This window comes from Leucoraja erinacea, chromosome 30 (assembly GCF_028641065.1).
Source record: "Leucoraja erinacea ecotype New England chromosome 30, Leri_hhj_1, whole genome shotgun sequence".
In the NCBI taxonomy this organism is placed as follows: domain Eukaryota; kingdom Metazoa; phylum Chordata; class Chondrichthyes; order Rajiformes; family Rajidae; genus Leucoraja; species Leucoraja erinaceus.
The window spans coordinates 5624809-5642725 of record NC_073406.1 but is presented as its reverse complement, the minus strand read 5'-3'; the positions used below and the strand labels follow the sequence as shown (position 1 = coordinate 5642725).

General features: G+C 40.8%; 1 protein-coding gene across 1 annotated transcript in view; it reads right to left on the bottom strand.

Annotated features, from left to right (window-relative positions):
- Positions 1 to 1052: 1052 nt before the first annotated feature.
- Positions 1053 to 17917, bottom strand: part of clcn6 (chloride channel 6) — a 37004-nt gene continuing 20139 nt past the window's right edge. The window contains exons 14-24 of the mRNA XM_055659003.1: positions 17322 to 17448; positions 16730 to 16883; positions 16200 to 16359; positions 15309 to 15415; positions 14066 to 14342; positions 11355 to 11412; positions 10756 to 10825; positions 9130 to 9286; positions 8154 to 8261; positions 6791 to 6916; positions 1053 to 6321 (exon numbers count right to left, since the gene is read on the bottom strand). Coding sequence (XP_055514978.1) covers positions 6241 to 6321; positions 6791 to 6916; positions 8154 to 8261; positions 9130 to 9286; positions 10756 to 10825; positions 11355 to 11412; positions 14066 to 14342; positions 15309 to 15415; positions 16200 to 16359; positions 16730 to 16883; positions 17322 to 17448 — 1425 coding nt within the window. The 3' untranslated portion in view covers positions 1053 to 6240. The remainder of the gene's footprint in view (positions 6322 to 6790; positions 6917 to 8153; positions 8262 to 9129; positions 9287 to 10755; positions 10826 to 11354; positions 11413 to 14065; positions 14343 to 15308; positions 15416 to 16199; positions 16360 to 16729; positions 16884 to 17321; positions 17449 to 17917) is intronic.

Below are 17917 nucleotides of genomic sequence, written 5' to 3'. Positions count from 1 at the left end.
CTGTCTTTCCCAGTGTAGACTAATCCTATCCCTCAGTAATTCCTCAACTAGTTTTTTTGGTAGTGAGTTCCATATACCCACCATCCTCTGTGAATCTTTCCCCTCTCTCATTAAATCAATGCCCTTGGTTCTTGATTATCCTCCTCTGGGAAAAAAAATGATTACTATTTATTTATTCCCCTCATGATTTTATATACCTCCATAAAATCACCCTTTACCCTCCTGCACTCCAAGGAATAAAGTCCTAGCCTGTCCAGCTTTTCCCAATAGCTCATATCCTCGATCTTCTTAAATGATCTCTGCAATCTTTACAGCTTCATGGCACCTTTCCTACAGCAGAGTGAACAAAAATGAAGAACAAAACTCCAAATTCAGCCTCACTACTCGGAATGCGGTCATTTGAAGAGAGCAGTAAAATGGTGTTCAAACCTAGACTGGATCAACCCCGATCTTGAGGAATGGTGGAGCCGGCTCAAGGCACAACCATGTGTACTTCTGCTGAGATCTTAACATCTTTACAAATGGCTTGGATGAAGAAATAGAGTTGTATATTCATCTTTGCAGGTTGCACTTTTTAAAACAATAATAATGAAGCAGTTGCATACAAGTCAGAGTACATAAGAATAGCAGACTGCCTTCCAAAAGACATGAGTGAACTAGGTTTGTTTTTTAATTAATAACCCACTAGTTTTGTAAATTCCAGATTAACTGAAATTAGATTGAAAGTTCACCATGGTGGGATTTGGATGTCCGATTCTTAATCCAGTTGTCCGTATTACCAGCCTGGCAAGTTAAGGAAAATGTTTAAAAGAGCACATGGGGCTCTGAGCGTCATAAATGTAGGTAGAGCTCAGGAGCAAAGTTAACATGAGCCTTCACTAACTACTAATTTAACCAGAATTTGCAATCTTCTCAACTCAAGAGTAATCATGTAGAGTTTATGCTATTTGTAAGGTCCAAGGAGCTGGAGTATATAAAAATCCCTATAACATCCACTTACTTCAGAAATCCTCGATGTGTGGAAAATAAAAATTCTGAACTGACACCCCCAACACCACAAATGGGAATGTTTTATTTTACTGTCACCTAATCTTAAAAATAAAAGATACGAACAGAACATTTAAAAACATGGAATAAAAAAAATAATGAGAATTACATTTAGCTTCAGAAGCTTTCTGATGTGAAACAATGAATGCATAAAATAATGAGTGCAAACACAACAATATAATATTCTGGTGGCAGCAACTTAATATCCATCATTCTGAGTATTCAAGGCTTTACAGACAATTGTAACATAGGTAGAAACTGGAACCTATGGCTGACTTACTCACCAGGAAGTCATTTTTTGCATTCTTTGAAATGCTGCAAGCCTGAAGATTCAGGAACCGTTTTCAGCCGTTGCAAATGTTAATGAATTACTGGAACCTGGCATGAATCATAGAAACATAGAAATTAGGTGCAGGAGTAGGCCATTCGGCCCTTCGAGCCTGCACCGCCATTCAATATGATCATGGCTGATCATCCAACTCAGTATCCCGTACCTGCCTGCTCTCCATACCCCCTGATCCCCTTAGCCACAAGGGCCACATCTAACTCCCTCTTAAATATAGCCAATGAACTGGCCTCAACTACCCTCTGTGGCAGAGAGTTCCAGAGATTCACCACTCTCTGTGTGAAAAAAGTTCTTCTCATCTCGGTTTTAAAGGATTTCCCCCTTATCCTTAAGACGCATTTGATTCCAGTGCTACATGGTAAGTGAATGGATGAAGGATAGGTGATGCCATAAATGGGGGGCAACAATTAGACAATCCAAAGTTATGTTGCAACTTTGGGTGTCTGCGAGAATTAGGGTGGATTTTGTGGAGGGCTGTTGCAACTAGGTGCTGACAAGACAAATCTATAGAAAGTAGATCCAGCCTAATTTAAGCATCACAAAACCGTGTTAAAATATAAAGTTATTCTCTGGCTCAGAAACCAGGCTGGGATTCACCCAAATAACAACCCAGGTTCCCAGGAATTCTACATTGTCCCATATCAAAAAACAGAACTGCTTTGTAATAAGCAGCAGTAATCATCTGGACCCATTATTAATGTAATGATATTTTGCTTTTGATCATTGCAGATGGCCCAAAGCTCACACACCATAAGTATATCTGAAACATGAAAATGTAAATACTGTTGGTACCAATGGCTATTTTTACACAGGGTACAGATCCCACAAGGACTGCACAATAAACTTGTATCAAAATGATGTTAGGTGACAGTCATGGCAGATTAAGTGCAATGAACATACTGAAAATAAAACTTAAGACTTCTAATAAAAACACATAATGTCCCAAATTACTTTTAAAATTCTATAATCGAAGACAAAAAACCCTATTAAAAAAAACAGAATTTAAAAGGGAATTGAATTTAAAAGGGCATCTCAAATTTTCCCTTTCATTTTATGATCCAGCAGCTCAGAGGTTTCCTTTGCGTGGTTTAACCTTTCATTGGTCCATTTAATTTTTCAATTGGCATTGTCTTTCAGTTGTATAAAACAGAAGAATAACCCTGCCTCGATACTCTCCCAAACCTCACTTCCCTTAAACTAATAGAGGTGGTGGTGGAGGCTCAGCTCAAACAGTAACACCAGCCAAGACAGAGTGGCAGAGATGGTTGAATCACTAGCTTCCTTCACACAAAACATCAACCAGCAGCTCCCTTTTCTCACTTATTCCCAGCAATTTTAGTGTATTCTTTTGCACATTAACAGTTAATTTATCTTCCATCACCTTAGCCCCTCTTCTCCTTCACGGCAAGGGAGAATTCCGTTATAATTGCAACTATAACCAAAAAAATAAATAAATAAATTCTAATGTAGTGCTAAAATGCAATACTTTATTTGCATCTATCGTTATAACTTGATGTCCAGCTCCACCAACTGCTTTACCATGGAAATTACAGTAACTGCATGATGGCAAGCTTCAGACCAATCTGTCATGGTAACTAACAACAGAAATTTCTCTAACCACAATTTTCATATATTAAAATCATGAGGCCCTTTGGCCAAACACGTCCAAGCCAACCAAGATGCCCCATCTAAGCTTGTTCCATTCACCACGTTTGGATCATTTCCCTCTAAACCTTTCCAATCCATGTATCTGTCTAAATGTATTTTAAATGTTATGGTATCTGTCCCAACTGTTTCCTCTTGCAGCTCATTCCATATATCTACCCACTCTGCATGAAAAATATTGCCCCTCAGGTTCTTAGTAAATATTTCCCACTCACTTTAAACCTAAGCCTTATGTTTTTGATTTCCACAACTCTCAGGGGAAAAATTGTGCATTCACCCAGTGTGTTCCCCTCATGATAAGATCACCCCTTAAGCCTCTTGAGCTCCAAGAAATAAACTCCTAGCCTGCACTACGTCTCCCTAGTCCTGGCAACATCCTCACAATTTGTTTCTGCACTCTTTCCAGCATAATTATTTATTTTCTAAAGCAGGGGTGCCAAAACTAAACACAATACTCCATGTGCAGCCTCACCGACACATTGTACAACTAAAACAACTTCTATCCTCACTAACCTAACTGATGAAGGCCAATCTTTGTCAATAGACAATAAACAATAGACAATAGGTGCAGGAGTAGGCCATTCGGTCCTTCGAGCCAGCATTCAATGTGATCATGGCTGATCATCCACAATCAGTACCCCGTTTGTCACCACCCTATCTACCTGTGATGCCACTTTCAGGGAACTATGTACTTGTACGCCTGGATAGCTCAGCACTGCAACAATCCCCAGAGCGCTACTGTTCACTGTGAAGGAAGGGCCTAGGTTTGATTTCCTAAAATGCAACACCTCACACTTACCTGAAATAAACTCCTTTTGCCATTCCTTAACCCACTTGCACAGCTGATCAACACTCTTGATCCCCACTATCACTGTCTAAGATTTCATCTACTTTAGTATCATCTGCAACCTGTCACTCCTTTAGTCAGATCTCAGTAATGGCTCTAACGTCCCAGCCACACCGAGTTCATCACCTATCTTTCTAGTCCTACCCTTAATAGCACGTGACACTGGGAGTAATCTGGAAATCACTGCACTCGAGTCTCTTTTAATCCTTTGCTCAATATTCAATCTATCTATTTCATATCTTTTGCTACTGTGTCAAATTTGCACAGTAGTTGCTGCCTACTCCTTTTACCATCCACTTGCTGTCTGTACCCAATACATGACCACCTCATCATAAAACCTACCAAATATGTTCTAATTCTCCTAGATAATAGTGAGGTTGACCAGTAACAGCTCCACTTCCTGCAGTCAGATCCCAAAGTGTGGTCCTCAGAGATACTATAAGTATCCCTGACTTCCAACATCCTGCAGGAGGAGCATTCAAGTGCCCTAAATGTCATCTCTACTGCACTAACAAGGAAGAGTTACACAAAAGAAAACACTGCCCTGTCTTGCCGACAGCCTCTCCTCAACCTCCTCACAGAAGCCTCACAAGTCAATACCTTCAACAAATCATTGCACCTCAACAGCCTCTCACAATATGGCCACTCTGCGAGTACCTGCCTTCCTTTTATACACCACTAGGAGCAGTCACCCCAGGATGCTGACTGCTGCCTTTTAAAATTCCTGTGCAGTTCCACCTCTCAGCTGCTCAAATGAAACATGCGTGGAGAGATTTTCCTAAAATCTGAGCCAAATCACTAGCTAATTCACTCACCCTCGTCAGAACATATTAGTCAGAACAGATTTGTCACAGCGCCCCTAGTTGTAATCAAAATATTGCCAATTAAAATCCCTTAATAACAGGGGCCACGAAGAATCACAAAAATCCAGCCATGGTTTTTATTGATCTCAATGGTGTTAAAACTCTTGGCAGGATGGGGGTTGATATGAACATGGATACTTTTATTGAACATGCAAAAATTAGGACTGGGAGCATTCTTATTTAGGGTGAAGCAGGGTGACCCACTTTCCTCTATGTTATTCAATATTGTTATGACATTATATTATGCTCTTGGGATACAGATGGCTCAGGTTTGAACCTTGGGTCAGAGAATATCTTCATTAATGCCCGTGCTTTCGCTGGTGTTGTCGCCCTTGTGAGTGATTCTCACAAGGGCATGGAGAACCCCGGAGAATTTTAGCATAAGGACAGTCCTAAGGTAAATATCAATAAGACATCCGCTTTGTACATGGTCAACTCTCGCTCCATTTAACTGGAAACTGTATTACGAGAATTTACTGTCTGCGTTTTTTAATAAACCGAACCCCCGAGTCTGTGCCAAGCGACAAATTTATCTGAAGTACATTATTCAGTTAATTCACAAATTTAGTGTTAAAAACAAACTGACGGAAATATCAATCTATTTCTCAATAATTCCATTAGCAAATTGTGCAAAACTCAAATTGCTGGAGTGACTCAGTGGGCCAGGCAGCATCTGTGGAGGGGATGTCCAGGCAATGTTTCGGGTCGTGGCCCTTCTTCAGACTGGAGACCGCAGTCTAAAGAAGGCTCCTGACCCAAAATGTTGCCTGTCCATTCTCTCCACAGATGCTGCCTGACCCAGAGATCCTCCAGCACTTTGCACATTATTCCAGATTCTGCAGTTCCTTGTGTTTCCATTAGTAAATTACTCCATTTACTGTATAGTTGGTGCTTCATGTTTTGAGACGTCCTTTTGATACGAGAAAATGCAGCGTCAACCATCTCCCAAATACCACATAGTGTTCAATCGACTGCCTTTGTGACAAAATTCTCAGGCCTGAGGGAGGTCCAAACTGTAGTAATTTACCTCAGAATAAATCATTCCCTTTCACTGCTGCCTGCCTCACTTGAGAACAAACTAGCTCCACAATTAATAACATTCAGCCACGGAAACATTTAGTGATCATGACAGAATCCTCCTCGTTGCGATCCCTGGAAGCGACGACGCGATGCGCTCTGTGACGCGTCGGGCAACAATTCTGTCAACATGTTGGACGACGACAGAAGCCAACAGCGAGCTACATCGCCTGACACACGAGCGAGCGAACGAGCCATGGACTGAACAGATAAGCAATGCTGCAAACTATATAGGCTAACGACTGGGGACATACACCCTTCAGCAATTGTTCATGAACAGATGGGTGAGAGGACTGATGCCAAAGAATGTCCTGCCTTTTCAGATGGCCTCGAAAATCATTGCCTTTGCAATGCGTGGCAGAGGCGTCGGGAATGTTGCACCATGAGGGCGAGAATCAGATTGTCATGTTGTGGTGTCGCAGTTTCATCAATAGAAAATCGTGGCTCAAATTATGTCTTGTGATGATTCCAACAATCTAAAGGAAATAAAATTTGAAAATTTGGTAAGATTTTTAACTGCTCAAGCACACACAAAGTTGCAGAAACTACCTTGCCTCTCATCTTCCCGTTATCTAATGAGATCCTTTTAAAAAAAAATAGATCAATCTTTTTCTTTTAAACACATGACCATTTGCATAATCTTGTAAACTGATATCATTAATGTCGCTTGAAGAAATACCCAAACATTCGACCCAAATTCCTGTAGGGAATTCGAGGGAAACCAATGATTGTGTCCTTTCAGGGAGGGATTTCAGCATCTCCATAGACAAATGGACATACCTCCACTGAAATCTCTCACACCACTCATCCAGTTGCCTTCCCCAAATGCTGAACCACTAAACGCCACCATTCTTTAGCTTCATCCAACCAACTAACTGACCCATTTCCTGGTACAATTCCCACCGATCCTATATATAATCAGGAAACCCCGGGCCCGCAACTCACCTCTCCTACTGCATTGACCACCGGTAGGTGCCTCAGTCCCATGGTACGAAACAGGTTGAAGACCTGAGACACGTGTGTGCTTGGCGAGACTGTATATGGACAAGGATTCATGTATGGTGTGATATCCTATTGCAGAGAAGATAACTAGTTCAAAATAGATATCTGACAATCAGAGACAGCCATTTGTAAACTGTTGTCCAACAAATTAACAGCTTTGGCACAAAATGCAAAACTGCTCCAACTCATGCTACAACTTTAAAAATTTTTTTTTTTTTTTTAAATAATTTTATTTATTAGAAGTACAGTAATAACGGGAAAAAAATAATAACTTAATAACGGGAAAAAAGATTATACTTAAATTCTGGAATAAACGCTCCTATACCAACAATAAATGCTATGACTTTTTAAACAACCATTAACCCCCCCACCCCTTCAAAAAAAAAAAACTCTGCTGGAGGAACTCAGTGGGTCCAGCAGCATCTTTGGTGGGAGCAGGGGTGGAAAAGAAGGAATTGTTAATATTGACATTCTGCAAGAGGAAGGATGCCTGGTTGTAGAGATGAACTAAAATATCTCAAGGAAGTGTTCTTGCCCAAGGGATTAAGAGATCCAGCACAAAATGATGTTAAGGATTAGATGGGTAGATCTGATAAATCAACAAGGATCCTGGTGGATAAGACAATGCCACTCAAAGTGACTGTCGCCATTCCATGGCAAATTGATTTCCCAAGTCCTGACTATGACAGGAGGAAAGGAGGGCTCCACCAGCACCAGGAGGGGAGAGAAAGGATACAGAGCATGTATATCCGAGCTGAATTTGCTATGCATTACTGGGAGAGCCATGAAAAGGGAATTACCTACTTCCCCAATAGGTCAGACTTTGTGCTAATCATGAGATGGGGACCACAGCATTCTTAAACACGAGGGGTAATTTACAGAGGCCAATTAACCAACAAACCCGCACGTCTTTGGGATGTGGGAGGAAACCGGAGCAGCCGGAGGAAACCCATGTGGTTACAGGGAGAACATACAAACTCTACTCAAAATCAGAATCAAACCTGGGTCTCTGGCATTGTGAGGCAGCAGCTCCACTAGCTGAACTAAGGATGCTGAAACAAGGCACAAATGTTCTGGTTGATTACATTCTCATACAGACTAACAATATAGATGTGTGGAAAGGAGTGATGTCAGAATGTGGTGCCAGCAACCATTTTCAACCAATCTATTGTTTCTTACAAGCTCGTCTCTCCCCACACTTTTGAAAGCAATTTCTTGTCACAGATGCATAAAAGTAAACCACCAAGATCAGGGACAGCTGTTGATTAATGCTTTGTTTGAAGCAGCAACGTGAACAAACACTTACCACAATCATGCGAGGATTGAGGAGAGTCAGATCAAGGTCATGAACATCAGGATATCGTGGATAATCTTCGGTCATTTCAGAGTACGATAGCCGTGGTTGCGTTGAACTCTGAAAAGCAGAGAGAACAAGACTGAGCCAAGTAGCCCAGAAACACAAGAGAAAATACTAAAACAGATAATTAAAGGTGAGAATAATTTATTTCCTATATTTTTCATCACCTAGCTATAATAATTCCTATTTCTACACTGTTGCTGCAACTGTTTCTCAAGTAAATCCTACTGATGCAGAATGAACTCAGTGTAAATGGTACAAAAGGTGGGTCCAAACTCTAACTGACCCATTTATGGCTATCTGCTGGTTTGTGTTTTGGTATATTCCCCATTTCTCAGGCCACTCCACTTTATCTATTTGGTTAATAGTAGATACCTCCTTCCAACGCTCGAAACACAAAGTTTTTCATCATGCAACCCATGACTCGGGAGATCAGCCTTTGTTTCCTCAGCATTATAATGGCCGTGGAGAGTGCTGCCCCATTTAATTAGTATGTTCTCTACTGTAATTTTTGCAAGGTAGTTAAATACGATTTGTGCATTCTGTGTATTCCACCAAACGGGGCATTCATATCTTTATTATTTCAGTACCATTCATGGAGTCTGTGGTCTTTAACTATTTTTATGCATGTTTAATGCTAATCCTTTCAAATGTTGCATTTTCCTTTGCCTGACATACAACTGAACAAACTTCCCCAGTAACTACATTGCTTCTTCATAATTGTCGCAATATAAATTAAAAGAAATTGCAAACTAACTTTACCTACCCTACTATATATCAGCCCTAGTAACTAGTTATGTTAAACTCTAAGAAATACTCCATCGCTCAAAACATTCTATTAAAAGTTATAAACATTTCCAAAGAATATTTCTTAAAATTCAGCATTTTATTAAATGGAAGTACAAGAGTTTTGTTGTGCACTTACTGAATGGGTCTCTAAGTAGCAAACCCCACGTACGAGTAAGGTAACCAGCTGCGATCTCCGAATAATGCCATGAAAAGTTAACGGTCGAAAGCGCTCCTCCATTGTCCAGTCCTCACTCGGAGACTGGTCAGGGTAGAGATTTGGATACGGGACGTGTCTGCACAAACAGGAAGGCAGGCAGTAACTGAGCGAGTACACTTAAAGGTTGTGCAGGACAATTACAAAACATACTCATGTTTAAAATAATCTCTGTGGACATGGTGCAAAAATGCAGATACATTTCAGAGAACATCGCCAAAATTTCAAAAAACCTTTTACTTCACTAGAAACCCATTAAACAAAATTCTAAGACAGCCCATGACATGATCTTGAGTCCATACTAAATAAATAAATAACATTTCTTCAAAAGCCACTTTAAAATGTGTAATTTATTGGCCTTGGACTACCAGACAGCACATGGCATCACATTGGACAATGGTGAAAGGTGCCCACCTGGCATTTCTCATTTATATTATCACTCAAGTCTTCCTGCACCTGGACATCCTGTCAAGGATTGTAACCAATAAGGAACTAACCCATTTGCTGCATATATATTAGTACAGGTCCACAACCTTTTATCCGAAAGCCTTGGGACCAACACTTGTCGGAGGCCGAATGGAAGATTTTTAGGAGAAGGTAATTCCGAAATATGAAAAGTCTGGAGCCATGCGGAGACGGGGAAAATAAGTTGTAGTCGTTACTCAGCCAGTTTGGACCCAGCAAGATATTGGGGGGTGGGTCTAAACTTTAATTCTTTACCTGGTCGGCGCCCTGGAGACTTACCGCAACGGCGACCCGTTAAAGGGTGGTCATTGCCGTAGCCCAGCGCTGCGAACATAGCTGGGGGCTCCGTCCGGCCGCAGGCGGCGCCGGTTGGAGCTCCGACCCCGTCGACCCCTGGCTGCGAGGCGCTCCAAATGCCACCCGTGGGCTCCAGCTCCGCGAAAAAGAAATGCACGGCGACCCGGTAAGGCATTGCCCGCTTCCCGCTGGTATGAATGCGGAGCTGGGTGGGGGGGGCGTCCGGCCGCGGGCGGCGCTGGATTTGGAGCGCCCCGCAGCCAGGGGTAGAGTTGCCACAGAGCTACAACCGGCGCCGCCCGCAGCCCCAGCTTGGCGGCCACAGCGCTGCGGAGCTTACTGCACGTTGTAAAACCGCTCCCCGTCTCTCTGACCAGGTAGGGGACTAAGAATTAAAGTTTACCCCTTCAACCCCCCCTTCGCATAAAAGCCCTCCAAACTAACTGACTAACATTTAAGCAATGATTTACAGATGTTTAAGTGTCTCCCCGGTCTCCGGGGAGGAGGCAGCCGCTCCAGTAGTACAGACCGGGGTTGACCGTGGGTCTTCAGTTGGCGCCAAAAGCATTGCAGACGACTCCAGCTCGGAGTTTTTCGGTTTGATGGATAAAAGGTTGTGCACCTGTACTTTCAGGCACATTGAAATATCAAAACTCCAAGCGCAAAATAAGCTGTACTCCACTCAGCCATTTACCCAGCAAGATATTAGTCTAAATGTTTAAGTAATATAGTTGTCGTGAGAATGTGGGCTCCAAAAGAAATGACGGGTGAATCAACCACACCAACCTACGCTCCAGCATCTGTTGTAAAATGTCCTCTTTGTAATGATGAACACCGTGAACCTCACACACCGTTCCTCACACAAAAATGTAAAAACAAGTCTTTACAACTAATGATGTCAACTCTGACTATACCTTGATTGTGGCTAACAGTCCTAATCCTTGCATAACCCCTTATAAAGCAAGAATCATACATTAACACCAAGATAGACTTTTAATTCAAGGGCAGCATAGGCCAAATTCACCTGGACCAGATCCAACAACCACAACTCATCTTGATCAGATGTAGAGAATTTATCCTGCTGATCCTCTGCATCTTAGAGTCAGGCAGCAAGCTCTCAGCAGCCAGTCAGCCAACACATTGGATGCTCCACTTGCAGAATCTGACAGGTTCTGACAGATGAATATGCAATGGCTAAAACCCAGCATCCTCTCAATAACTTAACTTTAATATATTAAAGCACATGAAAATACTTGGAAATAATTTAAAATGTGAAAAGAAAGTAATTTATGCCTAATTCAGAGGCCATGAATTCCTATTGAAATGAACAAATTCTTCGATCCCACTTGGCATTGGATTGGAAATGTGATTTTGCAGCATAATACTTGGAAGGCCAATAAGGCTGGATTCTACCTCAGAGAATGGAATGTTCAATGCAACAACCTGCATTTATTGAACATTTTAACATGCAAAGAGAAACAATATCAAAGATAATTCAGTCACAAGGAGATATTAAGACAGAATGTGCTGGAGGCCAGCTTTACATATCATAAAAGGTGGAAAAACAAAGATTTAAGGAATACAGGAAGCTCTGCTGTAACAAGGCAGCTGCAATCCTGAGAAATCTAATCTTATAGAGAATTAAGTTACAAAATAATTGTGTCAATGGGGAAAAGGGGGTTATGGGCCAGAGAGTTTCAGACTTGCATAAGTTATTTCACCATTTTCAAAAATAAAGGTAATTTTAAAAGCATGTTTAGCTTGCAGAAACAAAAATAAGCTATGGGCTCCATGTTACATCGGTTAATAGAAATATCATTGCACAAATGCCAAAAGAAGCTTGTCAATTTCATAGCTTCCTTGGTGAAAGTAGCAGCTGTATTGTTATAGTGTCTGATTAACATATAACATATAACAATTACAGCACGGAAACAGGCCATCTCGGCCCTACAAGTCCGTGCCGAACAACTTTTTTCCCTTAGTCCTACCTGCCTGCACTCATACCATAACCCTCCATTCCCTTCTCATCCATATGCCTATCCAATTTATTTTTAAATGATACCAACGAACCTGCCTCCACCACTTCCACTGGAAGCTCATTCCACACCGCTACCACTCTCTGAGTAAAGAAGTTCCCCCTCATATTACCCCTAAACGTCTGTCCCTTAATTCTGAAGTCATGTCCTCTTGTTTGAATCTTCCCTATTCTCAAAGGGAAAAGCTTGTCCAAATCAATTCTGTCTATCACTCTCATCATTTTAACGACCTCTATCAAGTCCCCCCTTAACCTTCTGCGCTCCAGAGAATAAAGACCTAACTTATTCAACCTTTCTCTGTAACTTAGTTGTTGAAACCCAGGCAACATTCTAGTAAATCTCCTCTGTACTCTCTCTATTTTGTTGACATCCTTTCTATAATTGGGCGACCGATTAAAGAGAAAATAAAGTCTATAATCCACAAGTGGTCTCACAACACACAAGCAATTATACAAGTGAACTTCAAGAAGGTGAAAGTTGAGAGAAACTTCAATCAGGGAAATGATGGATCACAAGCGCACTCTAGTGGCTACAACCACTACTGCACAGAACTTTATGAAATCACAGAAATTTCAGGCACAGGTGATTGCCATTTGGCCCATGTTGTCTTTGTCGTACTCAAAAGTTATCTACCCTCTTCACTTTTCCCTCTTCTTGATTTGCAGTTTCAGATTTGACATTTTTTTTAAATTAGACCAGAAAATGTTGGAATAACACAGCAAGTAATCTTACATCTGTGGGCAGAGAAACGGGGTAAAAAATGCAGTTGGTCTGCTGCAAATGTCCAGAATTTTGTGTCTTGTTTTAAGATTTCCAGCACTAGCATTATTTTGATGTTCATCTGTCAAAATGATTTCTGTTTCTACTACCTGATAACATCTAGCTTCAACCTGCTCCAACTTCTGGTTGAAAAGGATCATTAGCCTATTTCCTTCGCTCCATAGAGGCTGCTGCACCCGCTGAGTATCTCCAGCATTTTTGTGTACCTTCAATTTTCCAGCATCTGCAGTTCCTTCTTAAACACATTAGCTCCACTCTAATCTTTTAACCAATTATCCAATTGTGGGTCGCTGAACTAATGGGAAATAAGGTCAATATGAACGTTCCATAGATTTGACATGGATTTACTTGGAAGTAGCTATTTCTAGCCATTTTTGTCAAATCATGTCTCTGTAAAACTAGCCTTTCCCCGTTTGAGAAATGTTGTCTCTTTCTTAAACTTACCCCTATCCTCTGCCTTCCAAGCTTTATTGCTATTTTCATGTTTACCTCCCTTTCTTTTGAAATTGCAGTTATACAAGTTAGTGAAAGACATATACTGACATTACAGGTTTGATTTTGGCATCAGTGAAGCAGCAGCCATTCAGAATCAGATTACTACAATTGATACATATGAAATAACTGTGGGTAACCTTATCAGCTGGAATAAGTGTTTATGATTCAATGGCATCAAAACCAATCACTTCATCATTAATTTTGTTTCTGTTTTGTGGGAACATGCCATGTGTAATGATGAATTTCCTGATATCCTACGATATGCATAGGAAATGCTGTTCTTTAAACTACATTGTCTTGGAGACACCCAAGATCATAAAAAGCGCTAATGAAATTCATGGCATAAAATGTGATGATTTAGCTCATTTCTTTCATCGCCACAGCAATCTAAATATAATCCAACTGCTTGGCTTTCTATCAATATTAATATCCTAATATCTACCGTTTCCCAATGTCATCCCAAAGCTGAAAAGTGTCACTATCCCAAGGGCTTAATTATAATTTGTTGCAAGGGACCATACTCCACACATCTAAGACACATCTGGTGACATCACTTGCACCATGCTTGCATTTGCTGTGCTCCCATCAACTTCTTCTCATCAACCATCAGGCTTTCAAATCATCCCGCACAACCCCAACCATAAACCTACCTCAGGACCAAACTAGTATGGAGTTTGTACAGGTTGCACTAAGCACTTTAGTTTACACTACTATTGTCTGGTTACCTGGAATATCTGATAAATATACAACCACAAATTATTTGTTGTGTTGTTGCATTAACATGCCTGTAAAGTTTCAGCAAGTAAGAATTTCATTCTTTGCCTCCCAGTGCATATGCAAATTAAACACTTGACATCATACCAATGGAAGTTTACCTTAAACCTAATATTGTTGCTGATGAGGATGTTTCCCTTCATGAATTCCTTCTCATTCCCTCTATTTTCCGTGACGACAGGGTATGCATGATGTGCTGTGGTGCGCAAAATACTGACTAATGATTGGATCCGGGTATGGGGATAGACGTAGGTTAGATTTGGTTCCATGATATCACTGGCTGTCAACCTGAGATTGAACATACATCAAATTAAATTCCATTCTTTCAAACTTGGGGTTTATTTTACAATGTATTCCCATGAGCCTCGTCAAATATACACTGGAGCCACTGTACTGCCCCACCTGTTACAATATGCTCAATGTGAATGGGAAATCTGAAATCAGAGAGGTACCCCCTGATACAGCCATCATATTACTCTGCAAGAACCCTGACATCTGGTGCATCAGCAACTACCACATTAGTCTTAAAAACCTTCCTTGGATTTGTTTCTCCATGCCTTCAATGAAGTCTCTAACACAATAAATTGCAACCAATAGATCCGAAGAATTCAGAGAAGAGAAATAATTTCATTTCTCAGAACTAAGTCTTTGGCTTTTTTAAACATGGGTGTTAGGTGATAAAAAGGGAACTGCAGATGCTGATTTATATCAAAGATTGACGCAAAGTGCTGGAGTAACTCAGCGGGTCAAGCAGCATCTCTAGAGAAAATGGATAGGTGATGTTTCGGTTGGGTCTCTTCTTCAGATTGATTGTTGTAGAGTGAGCAGGAAAAAAACTGGAAGTGAAAGAGGCAGGACAAATCAAGGCCAGCAACATATGACCTCAGGTGAGGGGGGTCCCTGATGAGCAAATTGTTGGATAAAGACAGGTGTGAGCCCAAGAGGGATACATAGTTGTGAACTATAAAACTGAGAGAGCGAGAGAGAGAGAGAGAGAGAGAGAGAGAGAGAGAGAGAGAGAGAGAGAGCGAGAGAGAGAGAGAGAGCGAGAGAGAGCGAGATTATGAGAATGTTCAAATATGAGAAATGAAATTGGCGTTATGTGCATCGGTCAAATAGGCAAACCATGATTTTAAATCAAACCCAACCAATCGCTAATTCATTAATTGATCCCATGGGTTAACTATCTGACAAGCAAAGATCCTGCTCGCTATAGATCTTTGCTGACAAGAGTCTTAAACGATTAACACCTACTTATCCATTTCAGCCTCAGTCTCCCATTCAAGCAATGGGACACCCCGAAGTGCCACATGCAAGTCGTAAATTCCTTTATTGAAGAAATCTCCAGTCCACTTTGCCACCTGGAGAAACATGAAGCGAAAAGGATGAAAATCTTTGAAAAAAAAATGTAACTGAAGCCAAAAGTTAGAAGCATTTGGTACTTTGCAGATCAAGTCTAATTGTTATTAAGCATCAGTCTCGTGACTCCACTGCCCATAAGGCAGCTCAGAGGTCACTGAAACCATAGCTCCAGATATTTTACCAACTATTTAGTAAGTGCAGCTGCAATTGGAAATGCATATAGCTACCGCTAATTCTGACAGTGCCAATATTCCAGCCTGACATTTACCATTTATCTATGAACATAACAATTCAGAAGGATAAGGCGCTCAGCATTCAATAAGATCAAGACTGATCTGATTTTTACTTCCACCCCATATTACTGCCTATTGTTTGTAGCCCTTTACCCCCTTGTCCATCCAGAATCTATTTACCTCTGCTTTAAAATTATTCAATGCCTTTGAGGAAGATGGTTCCAAAGACTGATGATCCTTAGGAGGGGAAAACTTCAACTCATCTGTCTAAAATAGGCACCCACTTATTTTTAAACATTGGCATAAAATTGTATGTTTTCCCACAACAGGAAAGATCCTCAGTACATCCACACAATCAAAATCCATCAGGGTCTTAAGTATTTCAGTCAAGTCATTTAGTTTTCCAAATTCCATAGTCAAACCGAGCACAGGCTGTCCAACTCTTCCTCAATAATACAATTGCAAGATTATTCAAGCGTTCCATTAATTTGCAGCAGCGCAGAGAAAATCAATTCCCAACCTTCATACCAACCCCACTGAATGGACCTACCATCAATGTGACCATGATGGGCAATCCATATGTGATTTCATTGGTTGATTCAATGAGAATGACGGTGAGACTGATGGTCATACGAACCACACCCCCAAGGAATGCAGCAGCTCCCACTAAAGCAAAAGTTCCAGAATAGATGTGAGACATCCCGATGTACCTGGGGCAGTTTAAAAGAAAAAATCTCTTGAAAGCAATTACATCTAATACATTGCAATAACACTGGGTATGAACTGAAAACGTCACCTGTCCATCAATTCCCCCCACAGATGCTGCCTGGCCTGCTGAGTTCCTCCAGCATTTGGTATTTTGAACCACCCAACTTTTGTCTGCAATGTAACCACATTGTCTTTTTTTTAAATCCCTTCCCTTATCCTTAGATGTGAAATATATACTTGTGATGCCTGTTCCTCTGCATGTAATCAGATGCTTGTTGCAACTCATTGCACATCCAACATTTGCATTAATCATGAAATAATAGCAGTCACCACAGACACAGATTGCACTAAACATATCCAAACAACACTCACGTTTTCAGAATATTTGCCACAAGTCGACCATAGGCAGCACCGCACAGCAGCGAGGGCACAAAGAGTCCACTGGGGACAGATAAACCATATGTCCAACAGGCCAGAATAAAGTAAAGAACAAAGAAAATGCTCAGAGTGACAGGGCTGAAGGTTCCTGTGAGAACAAAAGCAGTTGAACAGTTGATATTAGAAAAGAGCAAAATCCTATACCCGATCCAACATTAAACATTGCATGACACATTGGCTAGACCAGTCTGTATATACACCTGGATCAGATGAATAATTTTAACTATCAACTAATCTGCGGCATCTGTTCTCTTTATTTATGAGTAATAAAATTGCCAGCGAATTGGAACCAGTCGTCTGTGAGGGTACAGAACTAGAGAACATTTAGCCTCTCGAGTCTGCTGTATCACTCAGATCTTAATTCAATTTATCGATCTCTTTAACTTGCCTGCAACAAAAATCAGGTTTTAAATATCACATTTTCCCTGCCCTCTCCCTCTTCCCACCCCCCTCCCTTACAAGCAGACATTTACTACATGGAGCCAAAACAAATGCAAATTACATCACCAAATTTGCTGTGACTCACCATCTTGGTGGAATAGTTGGAGTATGGCAGTCTCTTGTGGGTTGAAGAACAAAGTAGCCATGTCATTATAGGTATTATTGAGACAGAAAAAGGTTTTGATGCTCGAATTCACATCCTCCCCAGCTGGCTGAGGGAAATTAAATTGAAGTATTTTACAACAGATTGCAAAGTAGCAGGATTAATTCAGCTACAGGAGCTGCTGTTTGCGATCCAGTGGATCCATCCAAAAACAAAACATTGCCAGAAATTTAAAGTAAGAGCAGAAAATGCTGGAAATCCGACATTAGCATATGCCCATATTATATAGTCTACCCTACACTAGGGAAACCAATCAGAGAGTGAGTGATCACAAGAGTGGCCCCAACTTTTCAGTTGCCATCATTTTAATTAAGCTTCATTTTTTTTTAATTGTAAAAGGATCTCACAAAATGCTCAAGTCTGATGATGTCAGAACGCTAACAATTTTGAACACGTACACCTTAAATAAAAGCCCTTTCTTACTTTGCTTAAAAATTAGTTTGCTATTGTCAATATGATTCTTATTGAAAATGCTGACAGCAACAACTGTTAGTAGGAGGGAAATAAAACCAATGGTG